The sequence below is a fragment of the Thunnus maccoyii genome, chromosome 7 (assembly GCF_910596095.1).
Source record: "Thunnus maccoyii chromosome 7, fThuMac1.1, whole genome shotgun sequence".
NCBI lineage: Eukaryota > Metazoa > Chordata > Actinopteri > Scombriformes > Scombridae > Thunnus > Thunnus maccoyii.
Window position 1 is genome coordinate 18,267,947 of NC_056539.1, and position 19,678 is coordinate 18,287,624.

Here is a 19,678-nt window from a genome sequence, read left to right on the forward strand (position 1 = left end):
ACACCAAAGCAAATCCTTTGTGTGTGCAAACCTACGTGGCAATAAACCTGGTTCTGTTTCTGATTCTGATCTATTATGTGTCTCTGACTTTGCACAGTCCTTTATAACAGTATTAAGGTATAGTTACATTTTTAAATAAAATGACTTACTACTAGTCACTTTGGCCGTGTAATTCTACAGCAAACTGGTTTAAGATATGCCTTCATTTCGTGTTCATTATAGCACGTATTTAATTTCCAAGAAACACTCACTGAATTATACATGTATGTAAATGGAAGCTATATTGTAAACAGAACTCACAAGTACATCATGTTTCTAAAAATAACTGCGCAAAGAGTGGTAAATAATAATAAACGTGGGATTTGATTTTGAAAGAACAGAACCAGTGTTTCCCGCAGGTTGAGAATTTACTTGTGGGCGGTGCAGCACATGACGGGCAGGTCAGTAATAAACTAGTCAAACGAAAGTATATGAATAACTCTATTTATTGCAAAGGAATAACTACTCAAATAACTATCTAAATGTCAACATAAATATTAAGAAATAAATAACTGTTTACATATTAATATGCGTTCACATTTTCAAAATATATTCAAGAGATCAAAACACATTAACTCTGCTTTTGGCTCAGAGTTGCTCTCCTTGCTTTCTGTCATGTGCATATTTGCACAGTTGGCATTCCCTGTTGGAACATTTAATTTTCCTTGTTTTGGGAAAAAAACATTTCTAACACCTGTCTGTGTTTGGGGTGGAACAAAAAATCAATATTGCAACATATCACGATATTACCACATGTGATCCGTTATTCTAGGATTCTTTTATTTTTAAACATGGCGCTGCTCCGGATTGATTCAACTTCTTTGACTCACCACTACCAGACCGCCACTACCCTTCGTCTCCTTATGGAAGCGCTAAACAGACTGGTGACGGTCAGATGAACAGCAATTGTGGGTGACAACGAAGAAGAAGAAATGCAGGCAAACTAACTAGCAATGAGCAGCTGTTGTCAGACTCTCTGTGTCTGCGCTGGAAACACAAGAGAGTCCTCCAGAGCTTTGACAGTCACTAGAAGCACATTCGTGGCTCTTTATAAAAGTTTCTGTGTGTTACATGTGTTGTAGCTGAGCTAATGGCTCTGCTACAATAGGTTCCCTGGTGAGTGTGTCTGTGTTTGTGGGGGAGTGTTAGTAAATAGCCGTAGCCCCGCTGTTTAACATGTTAATGTTTAGCCTACCGTCGCCACTCATCAGCCCTGGATGTCTTGTTAAGCTCTGAATATAGCGGTTAGTTATCGGCAGGTTGTAGGTTGTGTTTATTGCCAAAGAAAAGGAATACATCTTTGGGTTATTAGCATGACATCGCCTCTCTGTTGTCTCTTATCAGACTTGCTAACTCTACGGCACAAACTGAGGCTACAGTTAGCAGTGTTGTGATATTTATACTTGGCGGCATTTCTGGGGCTGAAGGTCTGCTGTCTGTGTGCATTATGAAATGACAATTGCGCATCTTGATTGAAAAAAAAAAAAAAAAAGGATTTCGAATTGTATCTACCTGCGTGGGTCTTAATCCACCCGGGCGGGCTGCCCAAGTAGAGCCTATGTATGGCAAACGTTGAGAACTGTGTCAACTGAGCTCAAAATAAGGCAGCTTTCCACTCAGAAATATTGTGTTGACAATTGCATTCATATTACACTTAAATTTGCCAGATGGACTGTTTCAGCACAGGAATATTGCCGTCTTGCAAAAAAAAGGTTAAGTTATGACACCGGAATTGATTGTGTAATAGTCTAATAAAACAAAATGTGTTGAGAGTTAGATGACACATAGATGTGGCCAAGATATTACACTCAGTCTGTAAGGAAGCAATTTCCCCCACTCAAGGAGAATGGTTGGACTAGGTAAAACAACAGGGACAATGATGGAAATAAGTCTAGGACTTTATTGCTCTATTTCCGACAAAGCCTGATATATTGTGTCTGAGTGTTGACAATAAACCTAAACCTAAAATGTATCAAGGGAAACCTTGTTTTGTGTGGGAGTACAATATGCCCTGATTTAGAAACTCTTTGGAAAACAAGGATTGCTTATGTAAGTGGAAATTCACGCAGTGTAACAGACATTTAAAAAAAAAACAGACAGACATTTAAAAAAAAAGATCTATATATGTTTCTTTACCTAAGAAATTATCTTTGAAGAAATAAGGAATGTGCAGCACAGTGACTGATACAAGTCTATTGCAGTCCACAAGGTTTAATTTTTGCCTTAAGCCTTGACACTTGACACAAAATTTGGTTGACAGGATGTGTTTGTTGGCTGCAGGAACTATTTATTTACATGCTCTGTCACATTCTGTTTTTCAGCTGCCATGAGAATGGACAAATATGGACAAAAATATCAAATGTATTGGGCAGCAGTGTTAAAACATACCTCCAGTGCTCCGCAAAGCTGCATGTTACTCTGCATATTTAAGGATGTATAATATGTGTGCATATGAGCAAAAAACTCCTTGGATACTATAACTGACCTATTTTGCATATATTACATATATTGGAGTGAGGTTTTGTTTATGTAGTATAATGTATAATACTTCACTAGTATAGTGATATAGTGATATAGCTGCAGGCATAGATTGAGTAGACATCTCACCGCACTACATCTGACAGCAAGGAAACCTATAGCACTTCATATGGACACTTACTTGCCAGTTCATCCAAATTGATTTTTATTTTTTGCAGTCAGCTCAAATGTTCACTTTCTGTGTCTCAACTCAACTGCTGGTTTGCAGACTAAATTATTCCACAGATAGATATATTTTTTATCTCACAGTTAATAATGGGGGGATACTGTATACAGCCAAATGAATTATTCATGCAGGCATTCCTTTGTAGAGATTAAAAACAGAATAAGAATAATTCACACTGTAAGCTTACATAAATGGTTTTAGAAACAGCTAATAAACTAGCAAGCCTTTCTAAGGCAAAGCAGCTACCTAAAGTTCTGAGTTCGTCCTTAGAAGTGCCTGCTTAAGCCCAGATGAGAGCCGGCAACAGAATAAATTCAAAGGCTTCTGTACAAATAATCTCCACCTCCTCCTCGATCTAAATTCTTATGGTTTTCTCCTGGACGTGACACACCGGAGCCTCTCCTGGTTCACTCTGCCACTGAGGAAGTGACAGGTCCTAATTATACAGGCTGGGGGCCCAGAGACACTTAAACATGAACAATTACGTAGGGATAAAAGCAGCAGATAAAAGGAGAAGAATAATGAGAAGACAAAAAATGGCAAGAGAGAAAATGAAACAGAAAAGGGATTTGAAATATAAAAAAAAAAAACATTTTGTAGGGTTTGCTGATAAAGCAAGCAAAAGATTGAGTCTGTGGAGAGCAAAATGACAGTAATGGTTCTTTCGACTTGTTTCGATATCGTAATCAGATTTAGAGACACATCATGTATATTTATTCAGGAGGGTTTTTTACATAATACTCTTTGTGCTCACCAATTGCACAGATCAGTCATGCCTCAGTGCACAGCAACAATTTCTCAACCCATAAGCTGAACCTTTGTCCTTCATTGAAAACCACAGAACATACAGCAGACTGTTATTAGATGCCTTTGCAACCATATGGTTTGAGAGCTTAGTAATTGCCTGTGCCTACATCGCAGATGAATTGTGGATGAATTCATGATCTGAACATGCTGTGCTGTTTAGCAAACGGTTCTAAAGGACACTGGCCGTCTGTTTGCTGTGCTGTAACCCTCCAAGCTCTAAATGGATTAATGATGCTGAGGTTGTCAGTTCAAATGCAGACGTAGAGGATACTGTTGATGTGTCCTTGAGCGAGGCACTTAATCTATATTGTGTCAGTTAATATCCATCTTCATAAAAGCATTATACGCATATCATGGGTTATGTAAGTCACCCTCAATGAAATAAGGAGAAACAAACACTGTGAGCCCCAGATAGCACCTTGGCCCACAATACAGTCCTGGGGAATATCAAGTGGCTGTTGTCTGGATTGCTTTGCTTTGTCATTGTTTGGAGTCTCTATCATAATGTATTCAGTACGTGCATTGAGGCCTTTTTCTTGTAAGCAGACATAAATAGTTCTACTGCTCCAAAGAGATACTCTTAGGTTTTCATATTCTGTCAGTGTTTATGGCTCATGTTGCCCACCTTAGTGTCTGGCAAACCTGCACTGTCTACACAGTAAACAGGACCACAGTGTGTTGCTGACATGTTGGGGGGGTGGGGGGGGGGGGGGGGTGTGGGCAGTGCTTAATCAGAACAGTATAGCTCACACACTTCTCTGAGTGGGTGGTTTGCTTAGACCTGGACCCCACATACACAGGGAGGGGAGTTTGCAGGGTTGCCCAATTAGTGCTGAAAAGTGTAGCAGTGTGAGAGTGCGTCAGCAGGGAAGTGTGCACCAGAGGAGGCGTGTCATCAATCATAACTCCAGCTCCAGGCTTGTTCCAACCCTTTTTCATATCTGCCAGGAGGAGGAAAATGAAGGAGAGGAGAGAGTGACAGTGGCCAGCCGATTCCAGGAATGCCTACAGACTGCACTTGAGCTGACCGCATTAAAAGCCTAACTCAGGGCATCAATAAAGGGCAATTATTTCTTCTGGTCATTTTTTAAATTTTTTTTTTATTGTTTTATCTCCCGAGAAGAAATTCATAAAATATGCATTTAGTTAAATGATGAGTCTGTTTTTTTTATTATCAACAAATCCAATTAAAAGACAAAAATCAACAATGAATCGATCCTACTAAAAAGTATTATCTGTTTAGTTTCATGACTACCAAAGCCGTTAAAATCAGTCTTATATTTCGTATGGCAGATCATGTTACATCAATTATTGTGTATTGTGTTTGTGGTCATTCACTAAACACCGCCAGTATGCAACGTCATGCATCATGACCTCTGGCAAATATTCTACATTCAACCTGTCAAACATGCGCATCGCCTCCCTTCCCTCTTGTACGAGCCATCTATAAACCTCGAACCGTTCCTCCTCGACTTTAACACTGACACACTGTGACACTGGCTCAGAGATTTGTAACGTTTCCAAAAATGGGTACTTGGCTCTGTATGGAGGGTATAATGATAATGACAGTTCATCATCATAGAAAATGTCTCTCATATAGGGAGTCTTCTCACTGCTTTTGTCAAAGTCTTGACAGTGTCAGTGCCAGCTAATGAAAGCTTAAAAAATTTTCTCTGAATATTATCTTTGAGGTGTTTTATCATGTATGAAATTTCTAAAAGCCCCGTACTCTCAAATTAAAATTATGGTTGTATTTCTTGGCACGAGTCCTTTTGTTCATTTTATGCCCCCACGCTCTATAGCAGAAAATGTCCATGTAGAAAATGCTTTAAGATAATCTCTCCTTAGGGAGGTGTACAGTAATATAATACAGGCTACAACAGAACCTGCCCTCACATGCAGCGATGAGACAAGAGCTGTGATAGAGAGGATCTCGCTAGATGATAACGCATTTGCAGTTATGACTTAATTCAACCTTTCATTTGCATTCTCGAATTGGTCATTTTGGATTGTGATATCAGGTTTGCAAACATGATACGGGCCTATGGCTTACTGTCCACCTGCCTGACATCCACCCTTCATAAAACGGTCATCAACATTAGCTGAATTGTGTAATTAAGTTTTTGTCCCTCCATTAGAGCAATATTTCATCACTCACAAATTATCCTCAACAACATTATCTTGATGTTAATGTCCATATGGCCTCTGTGATGACTGTACCACTCGCTGGCAGTGGTATGAAATGTTATCGCACCAGTGGAGATTTCCCTTGATAAGGGAAAAGCAAATGGTGTGACACCATGATATCACAGAGGCTATAGCCAGGTTTATGTCCTTAAGGTCAGAGTTCAGTTTCATTGGCGGTGTTCAGAGAGCATGATTTCATAGCAGCATGTGCTCTTCGTAAACTATCATACTAAAGTGGGAGAAGCATGCTGTTTTAGGCAAAAAAAAAAGCATCTGTGGGAGAACAGAGCTCGGATCCACTGGTAATAACCTCTTCTTTTAACCGGCAGTCATGAAAGGCAGGGCTGACCTACATGCTGTAAGGAGGATTCTCGCTCACTTGTTAGTGTATACTGGTGGGGAATCGAGGTCTTTTCTGTCAGGAGGTGATACGTTGAAGCTGCAGACTATCTCAGTAAAGCCCAAGGAAAAAAAAAAATGTGAGAGATAGAGAGAGCAAGCTCTGTGAGAAGGGGCCAAACACTATCCAGCACATGAGTGTGTCTGTCCACATGTATGATTGTGTAATGTGTTTGGCAGTTAATGACACGGATGTGTGTTTGCTTGTGTATATGTGTGTATCAGCGCTTGCACATGTGTGTGTGTGAGTGAGAGAGACAGTGGGAGGGTTGACTGACAGTCCTATCTCCCACAACACTGTGGAGCTCCATACATCATTAATCGCTGACAAAAATGAACATTCTGCTGTATTCTTTAAAGGCTAAAAGACGATACTGCTGGCTTTTCCCTATTGTAAGCCTGTGTGTGTGTGTGTGTGCGTGTGTGTCCACTTTACACTATGTGTAGGTGATGATTCACTACCAACTTGAGGTTTCTGACCTGTGTGTTTGGTTCAGTGCCACTATGATGGATGACATGGTTATCAGAATCTCATGTTCAGGATGGGGGCTGTCCTATCTTGCTGTCAAGGTCAGTGGTTACTAGGCTTATAACAGAGTGGCAACCTAGTGAGTTTACTGAAACACACCTTATATTCCATTGAACATCCATCATATCAAACGTCAGATTCAGAATGACCGCTGTCGTAGGACACATGAGGAAGCCGACAACTGGAAAACGTCTGACCCTGCCAGTGGCAAAAACAATTATAGAATTAAAACTTCATGGGGTTAAAAGTATAGGATCATTTGCAGCCAATAATAAGTGAATGTTATGTAATAATGAACAGATCTGTTTATTTATCCTGAGATAATGCAGCCGTGTGTGTGTGTGTGTGTGTGTGTGTGCGCGTTTGCGTGCATATGTGTGTGTGCGCCAGTCAAATGGCAGCTTGGTTACGGCGTGATTGGGACTAATGTAGAGCCTGGGAATTAGCCTCTCCCATTAGCCTACAGGGAGTTGATAACAGATTGCAGGCTTTAATACTAAAATAGCCTCACCAGAAATGAGCATATACCATAGCTTGGGCTGCAAAAATCCACTTACTCCATTGCCACATTCTGAACAGGGTAATCAGTCAGTTGTGAGATCAAAGCAGCATCAAGACATTATCCTGCATTTAGTTAGGTGGTGAAAACATAAAATTATGCTTTTTTTCTCTGAAATTGTTCATTTTTTATAGGACAAATATGTTTATGATACATTTTTGGTTATACAAAGACATGCATTAGCAGTGAGCAACAAGGTTGGGACTTGTAAAATGTGTGTTAGAAATAATCTATAGACATTTTCTGCCTTACTTTGCTTTCTTAATACCTGTGTGGGCTTGTTCTCACAGACCAATCTCATGCTTTTTTTTTTTTTTTTACACAATTCTGCAAGGTTAGTATTTTCTCAGCTAACCTGCTGATAGCAATTTTGGTTGATTGCCTTCCAGAGGCACTACCACAGCTACTTGGATTCTCATGGGCCTGTATGATTACTGTCCATAATTCAGCAGTTTCCATTGTTTTAACTTTCAGGCTCTCTTACAAGTGATGGCAGCTGTGCCCACAGCAATCTCATGGAGGGGCATTGTCCTATTCCTGTCCTTGCACTGCATTGCCAAAAAAATACAAAGGGTGTATAAAATATAAATCTTTAGGTCACCTTTTTTACACCTGTGTGCTCATCTTCTCTCCCATTGCTATACCTTCTCCTTTTTACAACAAAAGGGACATCATTACACCATTGGCTGTAACTTAAAATGGTCTTACAGGCTTATATCAGGAATGTTGGTATGAGGAATGCGACAACAGTATTTTAGTGATGCTACTGGCTCAAGGGAAGACAATGTCGATCATTTGGTTGGACACTAAACTAAGATGATGAACATGGTAAACTTCATACCTGCTTAACATCAGCATCTTAGCATTGCCATAGTGAGCATGATGTTAGCATTTAGCTGAAAACACCACTGTGGCTGTGTACAGCCTCACACAGCCGCGAGCATGGTTGTAGACTCTTAGGCTGCATTCAAAACCACCTACTATACTAGCAGTATGTATTGATTTGGCCAAAATGTACCATGTAGTATGCAGTATGCAAACAAAAGCAAAATCTGCAGTATGCCACAAATACCCAGATGTTGTACTGATTCGGAAAAAAAACTCCAGTATGCATTGCACCTTGCCTGCTGTGTCCCACAATGCAGAGTGCTGGAACATTCACAACCGGTCACAACTCTAGCGTGTGCATGTTGTAAGAATGAGTTTAATTGCAACCTCAAAGAATTTAAATCTCTTATTAATGCCATAACCAATATATTTCTATTAAAAAAAGTACTCTCAGTGTCTGTTTCATCTCCCCACACCTTTTATAAATGGAATTCATTTTCTAGATAAAAGGTGTTCAAACAAATTCACAAGGCCTGTTCTAACAAACCATTTATACCCTGCTCAGTCTTGTTGAGATATTTCAAATATTTTTGACCAGCCAACACTATCTAAACTGAGAATGAAATCCTCCATATACTCAGTTCCACCCAAAACAAAAGATTTTCACTACAAACTAATGAATGATTTCTATCCTTATGGTGAATTTTTAAGATTAAGATTTGGCTTTGAGAACAATGAATATGTTTTCTGCAAAGGTGATATTGAAACAACAGAGCATCAGCTCTGTGCTTCATGCTCTCATACCCAGTTGTTCTGGAAACAATTCATGGAATAGTTAAATAGCCAAACGACAGCAATGCCTGTTACTAATGGTTACTGTTTTACTAATTTTTGCCGAATTCTTTATTCATAAGGCTAAATTTATAAAGATCCCACCCATCTTCACGTGCTACTATAATGAAACTGAACTCTATGTTAAATCTCTGAAATTAATGAAATCCAAATGTGCCGAAGATCTTTGTGTATTACTAGAAAATGATCTGATCAACGACCAAAATTATTTTGTTTTATCTGCTTAATCTTTTATTTTTTATGTACCATTGTATTGTCTGTGTAAATGTTTTATACCTCATGTGGTGTCTGTTCATTGTAGACTGTCCAGATCCTGCATTGCTCTCGCAATTCCATCAACATCACGTTATTAAATAACATTTAGAAAATCGATTTCTAACTTCTCTTTCTCTTTCTTTAGAGCATGAGGGGATGCTACACAGTAGCAGTAGTTTGCCATTATCAGGTGCTATTGTTTACTTTTGCTTGGTAAACCTGGAAACTGGCTAAGCCCGGCCTTGCATACTGCACATTAAATCAATTCAGCAGTTTCGCACTGCATACTATATGCAGTATGTAGTACATACTGCATACTGCGTTTGTCGGTAGCATGTAGTAGGTGGTTCCGAATATAGCTTTAGTCTTGTTTTTCTCACTGTGGTGATAGGAGGGTGCACTAATGGATGTACGCTACTGTAAAAACTGAATACTGGATTCAAAGATGGCACCTTTTCATTTGAAGTGAATGAAGATCAAAGATTGCTTGTGGAGCACATAAGCTTATAGTTTTCTTGATTTCTGGTTTGCATCTCTGTAGTGCAGCCCATTGGACACATGCATTAGTGTTTCAGAGGATGTTATATACATTAAAATAACTTTTCTAAGCTCTGACAAAAAATAGCTTTTCTGAGTTCTGAGAAAGTTTGACAATACTAATTAAAAACGTATAATACAAAGAGTAATAATTAACCATGTTTGTAGTTTGAAGTGTCCTGTAAGTTTTACAGATGTGTCTTTTATACTGCTGTATAAGCTGAAAGCTTTAAATGTAAATAAGCAATAAGAAGTGTTATGTTCGCAGCAAAAACTTACTGTAACTGCAGCTCCAAATGCAGCAGTTGAAAAAACTGAGTTTGCTACCATAATGTGGTCTGATTGTTCTTGAAAATTTGTCAGCACTTGCAAAGGACCCAGGAAGTCCTCAGCCCATGTAATTATCGTTTGTGCAAGGTGAGCTGGGTTCTGTCAGAGCTATAACACAATCAGCGAGTGTATCTTTGAAGATGGGCAGGCTATTTTTGGAATACTATGGGGGTGGGGTACATTGCTTTGTTAAACTGGGAATCAGAGGATTAAAATACCTTGTTGGGGCCAGACATCATGCAGAATTGTTATCATATATGTTCTGCACCGTATTAACACTGTCAACGGTCAGTGTACCTCTAAAAACAGCCAGCGGAAAGACATCTGTGCTTGTGAAGGACTTGGCTCATTCACAACGTAACCAAACCCCTAGATGATGGAAGCAAAAAGCAACCAGAGCTCTGTTCAGCCATGCTATGCTAAGCTGTGTTTAAAAATAGATTCCATTAAGCCCTGATTTTCACAGTGTTGATATTTGCTTTCCAATGTATATGGCGAGTGGTTGCAATAACTCTTGCTAAATATTTTCTCCAATCATTCTCTAAATAGGGGGCTAGTAAAATTGCCTCGAGGATCTTCAGACACACTTGCTGCCAGATGTTTATAGTTAAAAGAAGAATGCAAAGTAGATGGATTGTATTTTAGCATTTATGTTGTGAGTATGATATTAACAAATTATGGAGTAATACCTCCCATCCATCTCAAGGTGTCCAAGGCCTGAATTAGGAGCAAGGAAAATATTCTCTCTCATCACATAGAAAGCATGTCAATGGAAAAACCCATTACGTTTGCCTTAAGGCACTTTCCTATTTAACACTGTTCTCTTTAATGGGGTTATTCAGTAAACCTCGAGGCCATCTTCTACTAATTGCATGTTTTATAAACTGATAAGGAAAAATCACACAGGTTACAGGCTGCAGCCCATACATCTTATTTAGATTCCTGCACTTCTGTAACCATCCAATTTAGGAGCTTAGCAGACTTTACTTCTTATCAGCCATTTTACCCTCAGCTGAAATTACATTCTCTATAAACTGTTGGAAGGGCTGGATTTGGTGAACATAACACACTCCAGTGCTGTGATCCCAGCCATATGCATTATAAAAAAGGAGATGTTTGTAGCACACAATCCGTTTAGTGTTGTGTTTCCTGTCAGTATCTTATGAGGTGTGTGTATCTTGTGCAGAATCATCAGCTCAGCCCCTTCCGACCCGGCAACCCGGCGTACAGTATCGTGTTTTGTGTGGATGCTCATTTGCCATTTGCTCATTTGAATGTGCGCGATGTCGGTAATGAGCAACCAGAGTTGGTGAGGCATAATAATGTCCAAGGAAGAGATGAGATGGATTCTCTGCTGGGTGTTTCTCTTTTACCATTATTAGCCTGGTTGCCAAGATGCGAAAGTCCCGGATGCTGCAGCAATTTACATAGGCTTAATGAACCTGTTCGCTTAGACGTTTTCCCGCTATTCCCCTCCACAACTGGCACATGTGTGGAGAAGAATCAGGCCCAAATCCATCGTGTAATAGGCTTTCGATAACAACATCATGATGGTTAATATGTTTTTGTGCCAGTCTGGTGTTGCTGTTGGAGCCGTGCCATCGCCTCTGCACATGTTTCAATGACTTAATGCAATTGATTGGATGTGCTAAGCAAGAGGAGCAGTTTTCTACAGGATTTTTGATTAGTTTTGTCATTTAGGAGATTAAGGGAAGAATAACAATTCATCAGGACTCTGGTTGGTTATTGAATTAAACCAAATTGTGATGTGTGTGCTGTACTTGGATGATTTTTGGTGTTTTGATAAGTTGGAAGATAATTGTAACTAATGGAAAACCTATTCTGTAATTTGCCTTCCTACTCACTGCCATTTCTTTTTCTTTTTTCTCTCTCTTTTTTTTCTTTTTTTTACAATGCTGACACTGGGGCTTGTCTGGAGAACATTTCCAGACAATAAGAGCAATTTCTTGTTTAACAAAACAGTGACCTCATTTAGCTCCAACTAATTATGCGTAACAAGGTCATTTTGTAATAGGCAACTGTAACAAAAATGACAATGGAGGTTTTGGATAAAAACCCCCACATGCAAAATGAAATTATGTCATTTAGACTGTAACTGCATAACTTTGCTTTTCCTTTGATATTCTGTCAATTGGTTGTCAACATTATCAAGATGTCTCAGAATAATTTTAATTGCTGCAAAAATAGGATCCCAGCTGCTTCTGCATAATTTATTTCTTTTCTAGATCTTTATAACGTTCGCTTGTTTTTATAGAAAGTGCAGCATCAGGCTTGCTAGAAACTTCAAGAGTAAGTTAGGATGAGAAGGTCTCATCAATGGAAAAGCAGGAGTCACAAATTCAATAGCTTTTTGTTTTTAGGATTGAATCTGGGTACTTAGTCCAATTTTGGTCATATTCATTCGGGACATACTGAGCAAATCTATGGACAGGGGAGGAATAATTTATTCTGCAGGAGTGCCTTAAGAAGATTCTGTGGACATTTTCTCGGATCATGGATGTAATAAGTTGCAGCGGTGATGTAACCCAGATAAAAGTGAACCACCTCTCTGAGACAGAAAATCCAGACTGAGCAACTCAAATATGTTTCAGGATACCCAAGAGTACACGCTGTGATATATTTTAAAACAGTGATGGACAACTAACAAACGATGTAGGTTAATGGTAATGTTCGGTGTAATGCTTATTATAAATACAGTAACTGTAATTGTTATGCTTGGCAGTGGCCGATTTCATTGGTCCAGTGAACTGGACATGCATATCAATCACATTATAATTATGCACACATATGCAAACACACAGCACTTACAACTGGGTCACATCATGAGTGTGACATCATAAAACCAATGTTAAGCTTTTTAATCTTCTAATCTCCCTTGTTGAGAGATCCCCAGTGATTTCATTGACCAAGAAGAGGAACTAACCAGAACAATCCCTGGCTCTTGCAGATTCCTTGTCTACATGGCACATGGCTGCCCACCACTGCTCTTTGAAGTTAATTTAGTAAGTAAACAAGAAGAAAAACTCAACAAGAAAGCAGCAAACTTAAAAAAAACTGTCTCTGTTCATCATTTGCCTCAAATTGTTTTGTCCAGCTTACCTCGCACGCACCAGCCAGAGCTCTGGATTGTTTGACTGCCTCTTTAAAACTGTATACCACTGTTGACACTCCTGGAGGAATTGGATTGTTTTTCACCCTGCTGACCACCACTTGAGTGAGTTAAGTGAACCAGGCTCTGAGCCCAGGTGGAGTGAGGTAAATAAGTGCCTCTCCAACCCATGTTGTGCCCCCTGTTGGCTGTCATCAGGAAGTAATGTTTAGACTCTCAGTTTGCTGACTCCTCACTGATTTATGCCTCTCAGCGTGTCCTCAAGTCAACCCACCTAGAACCCACACACTCGAGAGAAATAAACTGATATCTTTAATTGCTGTAATTGCATTTCACTCTTACTGATGTTTTCCTATGGATACCTTACGATGATTAAGGCAATCTCCGAATGGAGTATATGCTCTATCAATAAAATTACCTACTCAAATCACTGTTATGAATCAGAGACCTTGTTTGTGGGAAGAGCCCTAAGCTGAGCATAATCCTTGCCAAATGGACTGGCGATTAGCTTAACTAAGGACTTTTTGGTCCTTGCCAGCACACAGGCTCTGCATTTTAAGCAGAGGAGCATTCATTGAATTTCTGTATTCATCCAACCTTCTGCCGCCTCCTCCCATACAAAGAGGCTAACATGCATGCATATAATTACACAAAGAAATATATGCTTGCTGAAAATTTCTTAACACATCCCAGTATTCACAACAATGCTCTGCAATAATATATAGGAAAGTTTGACATCAATGCTTTTCTCGTGCTGGGAATGATGAAATTCTGTCATGATAATCAACAAAGTACCAACTTATAGGCTTCAGGCACTCTCTTAAACACCTCACGTCTATTTTTCATAGCTCTGATGTTAGCAGGGGTTTTGGATTAAGTGTTTCCTAATGCTTCATGGTGAAAGCAGAATGCTCAAACTGTGCATGCTGTGCAACCCAGTTCTTTCACCCACTCTCTAAACTAGGAGAGGGAACTGCGCGTGTACTGCATGTATGTGTGTAACATTGCGAGACAGATAGAAAAAGGACTGTCCCTAAAGCAAGCAAGTAAGCACAAATAGGGCATGTAAAATATGAGTATGCCCAAAGGGGCCTCTCCTCTGCTCGATGTATTTATTCCAATATTTGCAGATGACTGAAACCAGTTAAGTGCTGTGGCAATTGCTTATTTCCCTTTGTCAGGATGATGAATGTGGTCGCACCTATCGGACTGTGCAGGGGTTCCAATGTCCTCTGACAATGAAGGATTGTCCATTTGTGCCATGGACAGAGCACATCAAAAACGGTGGATAAAGCCCTGCAGGAAAGCAATAACAAACACCCTCTTGTTACTGTCATTGTTTATGACAGAGTTATTTTAAAGCATGGCATTTTCCATGTTGTATGCATACATTGAAGACCTGACACCATCTGACATAATAGGCACACAAATATCTTTTATCTGTAAGTGTTCAGTTAATATGAGGTATGTCAACCAGGGATGTCGTCAATAACTGGTGACAATATAAACACCTGCATTTTGTAACCAAAGGTATTTTAGAAGCTAAGGCACCCACAATATGTTTAGAGCTTTATCTTATTTGAACACAGACTAGAGTTCGTACGAGAGTGGAAATAGTCGGCAGGCTGTATATGTGGGTTACAAACAGTAGCCAGAGAAGACACCAAACATTTTTTCTGGTTTTCTGATTGATTTTCTCAGCTACTGCATCTAAAGATATATTTGCCAATAATTCAGATTTTCCTAGAAGCTTCCCAATTTTCACTGGTGCACACCCCATAGTTTTTGGCTGGATTGGCCATGGACCAACCCTATAACCGCAGTTGTCCATGAGTGAATGAGTGAGTGAGTGAGTGATGAAGTTGAACCATTGGTCGGCTGGCTGAGTGATGGAGTTTCCCCATTTGCTGTTGCTCTTTCAAAATGAATCGGTGTGAGATGATGGAAGCAGAGGACAGCAGTGCGACGCAGAGTGACTGTGTTTCCTGCTCCGAGCTCTGTTAAATACAGTAAAGTCGGCTAAACTCCTGTTAAACAGATGCGTACCAGCGTCTCTACCGTCTCCTCCTCTACCATCCGATGTGATCGACCCTCCGGCTGGCAGCGCTGTCAGCAGCCGACAGGAGAGACGCTCCGCGGTGTGTTTGGATTTTATAACTGAACTAATACCAGGACGCAAACTTTTTATTTCTCTCACATTTTCACATCACAAACGATGAACAGCAGCGTTAAAACATAAGTCTTGCAGGTAAAACATGTGACTCATGTAGCTGTTATATCAGTTTAGTGTGAGGCGTTTGCTCTGCAGGTGCGCTTGATTTGAATGTAACTGTGGTAACCAGGCAGAGATAAAGCCTCCTGAATTTGCACCGAAAATGCTGTCAAAACTTTCATTTACAATTTCCACCGCAGCCTCCATGATCATCGACTGGGGGGCATGAGGGAGAGCGCACAGTTAAAGTACCCAACATAACCATCACTCTGACAAAACACTCAATGCGCAGTGAAAAATGAGAGACATCCGCAGAGTGAAACAGATGAAAGAGCAGGGGGAGTTGACAGATAGGTAATTAGAATAGTTATAATTAGAATTAAAATAAGTTCTCTTTCAAATCAAACATCCCAAGATATGAGTGGAAACTATTGTTCTTGCAACTGCATTTATAACCTTTTTTTTTCTTTCTTTTCTTTTTTTTGTGATTCAAACATATCTTAACCATGTCATGTAATACGCTACTTCAGTCCACTTTACCAGCAAATATTACTGGGACCACTACAACAACATTTAATATCCAGGAATTCATATTATAGACATTATCACTGACTATCCCTGTAAGAAACTGGCCGCAATTTCACACATTGACCATACACAATCCAGCCATACACTAAGTTGATGATCTAATTTTAACGCCCCTAATGGAGCACTTTCACTAATATCTAAATATTTATACATTTTACTGCCGTCATCATAACCTCATAAGGCCTTAGAATATTTTTCCCTTGTCAGCATCATCAATATGGATATTGAGGATACAGCATTACCATACTTTAGTTTTGCATTACTTCAACAAGGTATTTTCTTCCTTTCTTGCAGACATTTGAACTCTGAAATGTTTTGCACAATCAGTTAAGCCTTTTTCCACTGTTAGGCTGTGTAGCATCCAAAACATGGCAAATGTTGCTGTTTGCCTGTGTGATAAAAAGGCTTAAACACCGTTTCACCTCAGCTTTTATTGCCTGTAGAAATGCTAAAGGTGGCTTGAGTGACTGACTAGCAAAATTGTGCCAAACAGAGGCATCATTATTCACATCAACTTCACTATGAGAATTATTTTCCTTCATGCAGCAATAGATTCACCAAAACAGTATTACCTCACTGTAAATAACTGTAAAATGTAGCCACAGAATGAGCAAGCATTTTTACAGGATGACATATTGGCTTTGTCGCTTCAAAGTTGGGAAAAATGTTTCCTTGCTAACTTTGATGTGATGATGGTAAATAACGAAGGCAGTGTCTCATCCAAAATTGGTTTTGGCAGCAATTTGGAGAGTTACAAAAAATATCAAGTGAGCAAACAAATAAAACCAAATAAGAATTATCAGTTCAATACAATTTTGGATGCTTTCAGTGGGGGTTGGTATTTGGGTTACATGTAATTTGGATTATGGTTGAGTGTGTACATGTTTCCAGACAGCAAGTCAATCTAATTGTGTTCGGACACCTGTGGTTGAAATGGTCAAAACCATCTGACTTGCTATGGCAGATCACTCCAGGACTTCTTGGAGTTCCTCTGTCCTTCCTCGATGGTGAAAACATACATGTTAAGAATAAGGTTGGAACAACTTTTAGATGATCTTTTAGAGATGAGGATGAGAAGCAGTGGAAGGACAGTAAAACAGAAGTAGTTGTTGTTACAAGGGAGAAAAAAAGGCTACAGATAAAATATTGCATACAGATAACATATCGCCTGGTGTCTGTATAGTATTAATTCAGAAATGTAGAATAGGGGTGTATGAAGAGTCGGACAGTTGACACACTTGCTCCAGAATGAACAAACGATCGGTGCAGTTCAGCGATGAACACGGACAATGGAGGAAGTAGGAATGCCAAAAATGTGGGGTCAAGAATTTCTGAAGCACTTTGAGCTCAGCCCGTTATCATTCCTTTATGCTCTGGATCAATTGTTGTGGAGTATGACAGGTTTTTTTCAGAAAGTTACAAAAAATAGCTGATGCCCCCACCTCAATTTATTCTTTCCCTAAAAGGAGACTACTTATTGTAGCTTTTGCACCATTTTAAGAGCATGTCCATTATATTTTCTTTTCTGTTATTTTCAGGAATATAATAAAGAAAAATGCAACTAAGCCTGTAATCTGAAAGTACTCCTTTTGATTTTTTTTTTCATCCGCTGCGTCTAGCGTCTTAACACTGAAGTTGCCCATGAAACCGAAGGTCATTTTAAAGTTATGAGGTTACAGCAATTGTGAGCTGGGAAGGCTCAGCACGCAACCGCCCCTTGATAGCAGTCATTTGCAGTGACATTTAAAAAACACAGCATCATCTCAAGAGTCCTCACACAGTCTAGACATTACACAAACACATTTGTTTGAGGTTTGTCTGATTTAACTTGGGGTTTAAACTCTGTTATGTCACACAGTAAACTCATCTGTAAACCCAAGAGGCTAACAGGGAATGAGCGGCTCTACCCCACATCCAGCCTTGACCCATCCCTCTGACTCCCACTTCCCTCGCTCTCCCTGGCACACTGCCAAGTCTGACCTGTCACTTGGGTGGTGAGTGGTGTGGGTAAACCGTTCAGCAGCAGAATATCCAATCAGGCACTGATGAAAGGAATCACCTAACACACACACACACACACACACTTCAAAGCACAAACAAATGAGGTGGGGGTGCACACCAGAATAAGGATGTCAATTTAAAAAAAAAAAAAAAAAGAAGATTAACATTAAAGAAGTCTGTAATAAATATTTTATGAATAAAGTCTTCATTACTCTGTTTCTCTTACTTTGAAGGCTAGTTGGTTCATTTTCTTACCGCTAACCTAGTACTCACCTCAATAAAACATCACACCCTTAAAAGCCGCAGCATGTTGACCCACTTTTTGTGTGATGAAGTACAGCTGTCATTTATAACTGATGTGAATAGCTTTAAATGCCATCATGGATCGAGGACTGCGTGGTGTGTGTGTGTACTATAAGTGTTACTTGTATATGTGTGTTTGAAGTGGGAGAGAGAAGACTTGAGAAAGGAGATAGAAAAGGTTGACAGAGAGAGAGAGAGAGAGAGAGAGGGGGGATTAGGAGGACCTGGGCGCAGATGGCTGTGGGAGGCAGACGTCCCCGTTGAGCTGTTCAGGGTTGTCCCTGCCAGCTCAGAAACGGTAACAGAAGTACGCAGAGCAAATAGGCTACCTCAAAACGGGTGGCTAGATTTGGGAAAGCAGATGCTAAAAAATGCGTTCCATGCGCGGAAATGTCACCAAGAGCACTACAACACAGGAAAACAGAGATCCCCTTTTACAATTGTGTGAAAGTTTTGTATTCCATCCAAAACATTCACAAAAAAAAAGGAAAAAAAAAAAACTAATCTGTGATGCAATTGACTTTGTGTTTGTGTTTGACTAGTTCAGCATTTCAACAAAAAAAAAAAAACTCATTCATGTCTTTCAGCATTATTTCAGCAGCACAACACTATCAACTCCTACAAGACTGCAAATTAATGTTAAGATGAATATTTGGTTTTCCTGATGGTCTGATCTGTGTTTAAAAGCCTCGGTGGTAATGACACCGTTAATAATGAAACATTTTGTTCAGAGCATTAAAGATGTGCATGTCGCCAGCTGGTCTACATCAGCTCTCTTACCAATCACATTCAAACAAGTCATCAGTCATGTTCAGTCAAGACAATGAGGAGGCCTTTATAATCTGCTGAGCTTTAAATCTCACTCCTCTGATTGTACTGTGACACCACTGTTGCTGGTTATACCCTTGCTAGCTACACTTTACTGGTTGTGTTGATTAATTTCTTCCTTCAAGTCCAGCTGTTGTAGTGTTTGTTTGTTTTACCATACTTGGGGATGGCATCTCTTTCCTTATGCACTTATGTTGGCTTCTGTTCTCAACATGCTTTGGTTGAACAAGAGTTGAGGGTTTACTATTTTCTGCTAAATAAAAGCCTTCTGAATTATCATTGTATCATGCTGATATGACATTCCTGTTCACAAGGCTGCCTCAATTGATGGGATTCTTCTTCTACTTTTCTTTTGTGAAGCAATCTAATGGTCTGTGTGCACAGATTCCTTCCCTAAGAGTAATATCATTTTGAGAAATTGAGATTTAAATCAAAAATGTTAGTTAAGTTATTGTCTCTAAGCAGGTCAATCTAGGTCTAGGTCTGCCCAGGTAAAGCATACTGATCTTATGCGTCCTGACATTTTTTCATTTTTCCCTATTTTTGGTCTTGTCTCTTAATTTCCAGTTGCAATCACTGGCTATAGTAAA

The 19,678-nt window shown here is 39.5% G+C and overlaps 1 protein-coding gene across 7 annotated transcripts in view; it reads left to right on the plus strand.

Annotated features, from left to right (window-relative positions):
- negr1 (neuronal growth regulator 1) overlaps nt 1–19,678 on the plus strand; it is a 164,067-nt gene that overhangs the window by 17,238 nt on the left and 127,151 nt on the right. Inside the window, exon 1 of one of the 7 annotated variants that reach the window (XM_042416848.1) lies at nt 17,815–17,950. The exons of the other annotated variants lie outside the window; for them this stretch is intronic. Coding sequence (XP_042272782.1) covers nt 17,850–17,950 — 101 coding nt within the window. The 5' untranslated portion in view covers nt 17,815–17,849. Of the gene's footprint in view, nt 1–17,814; nt 17,951–19,678 lie in introns of those variants that run through there. 7 annotated transcript variants of the gene reach the window in all.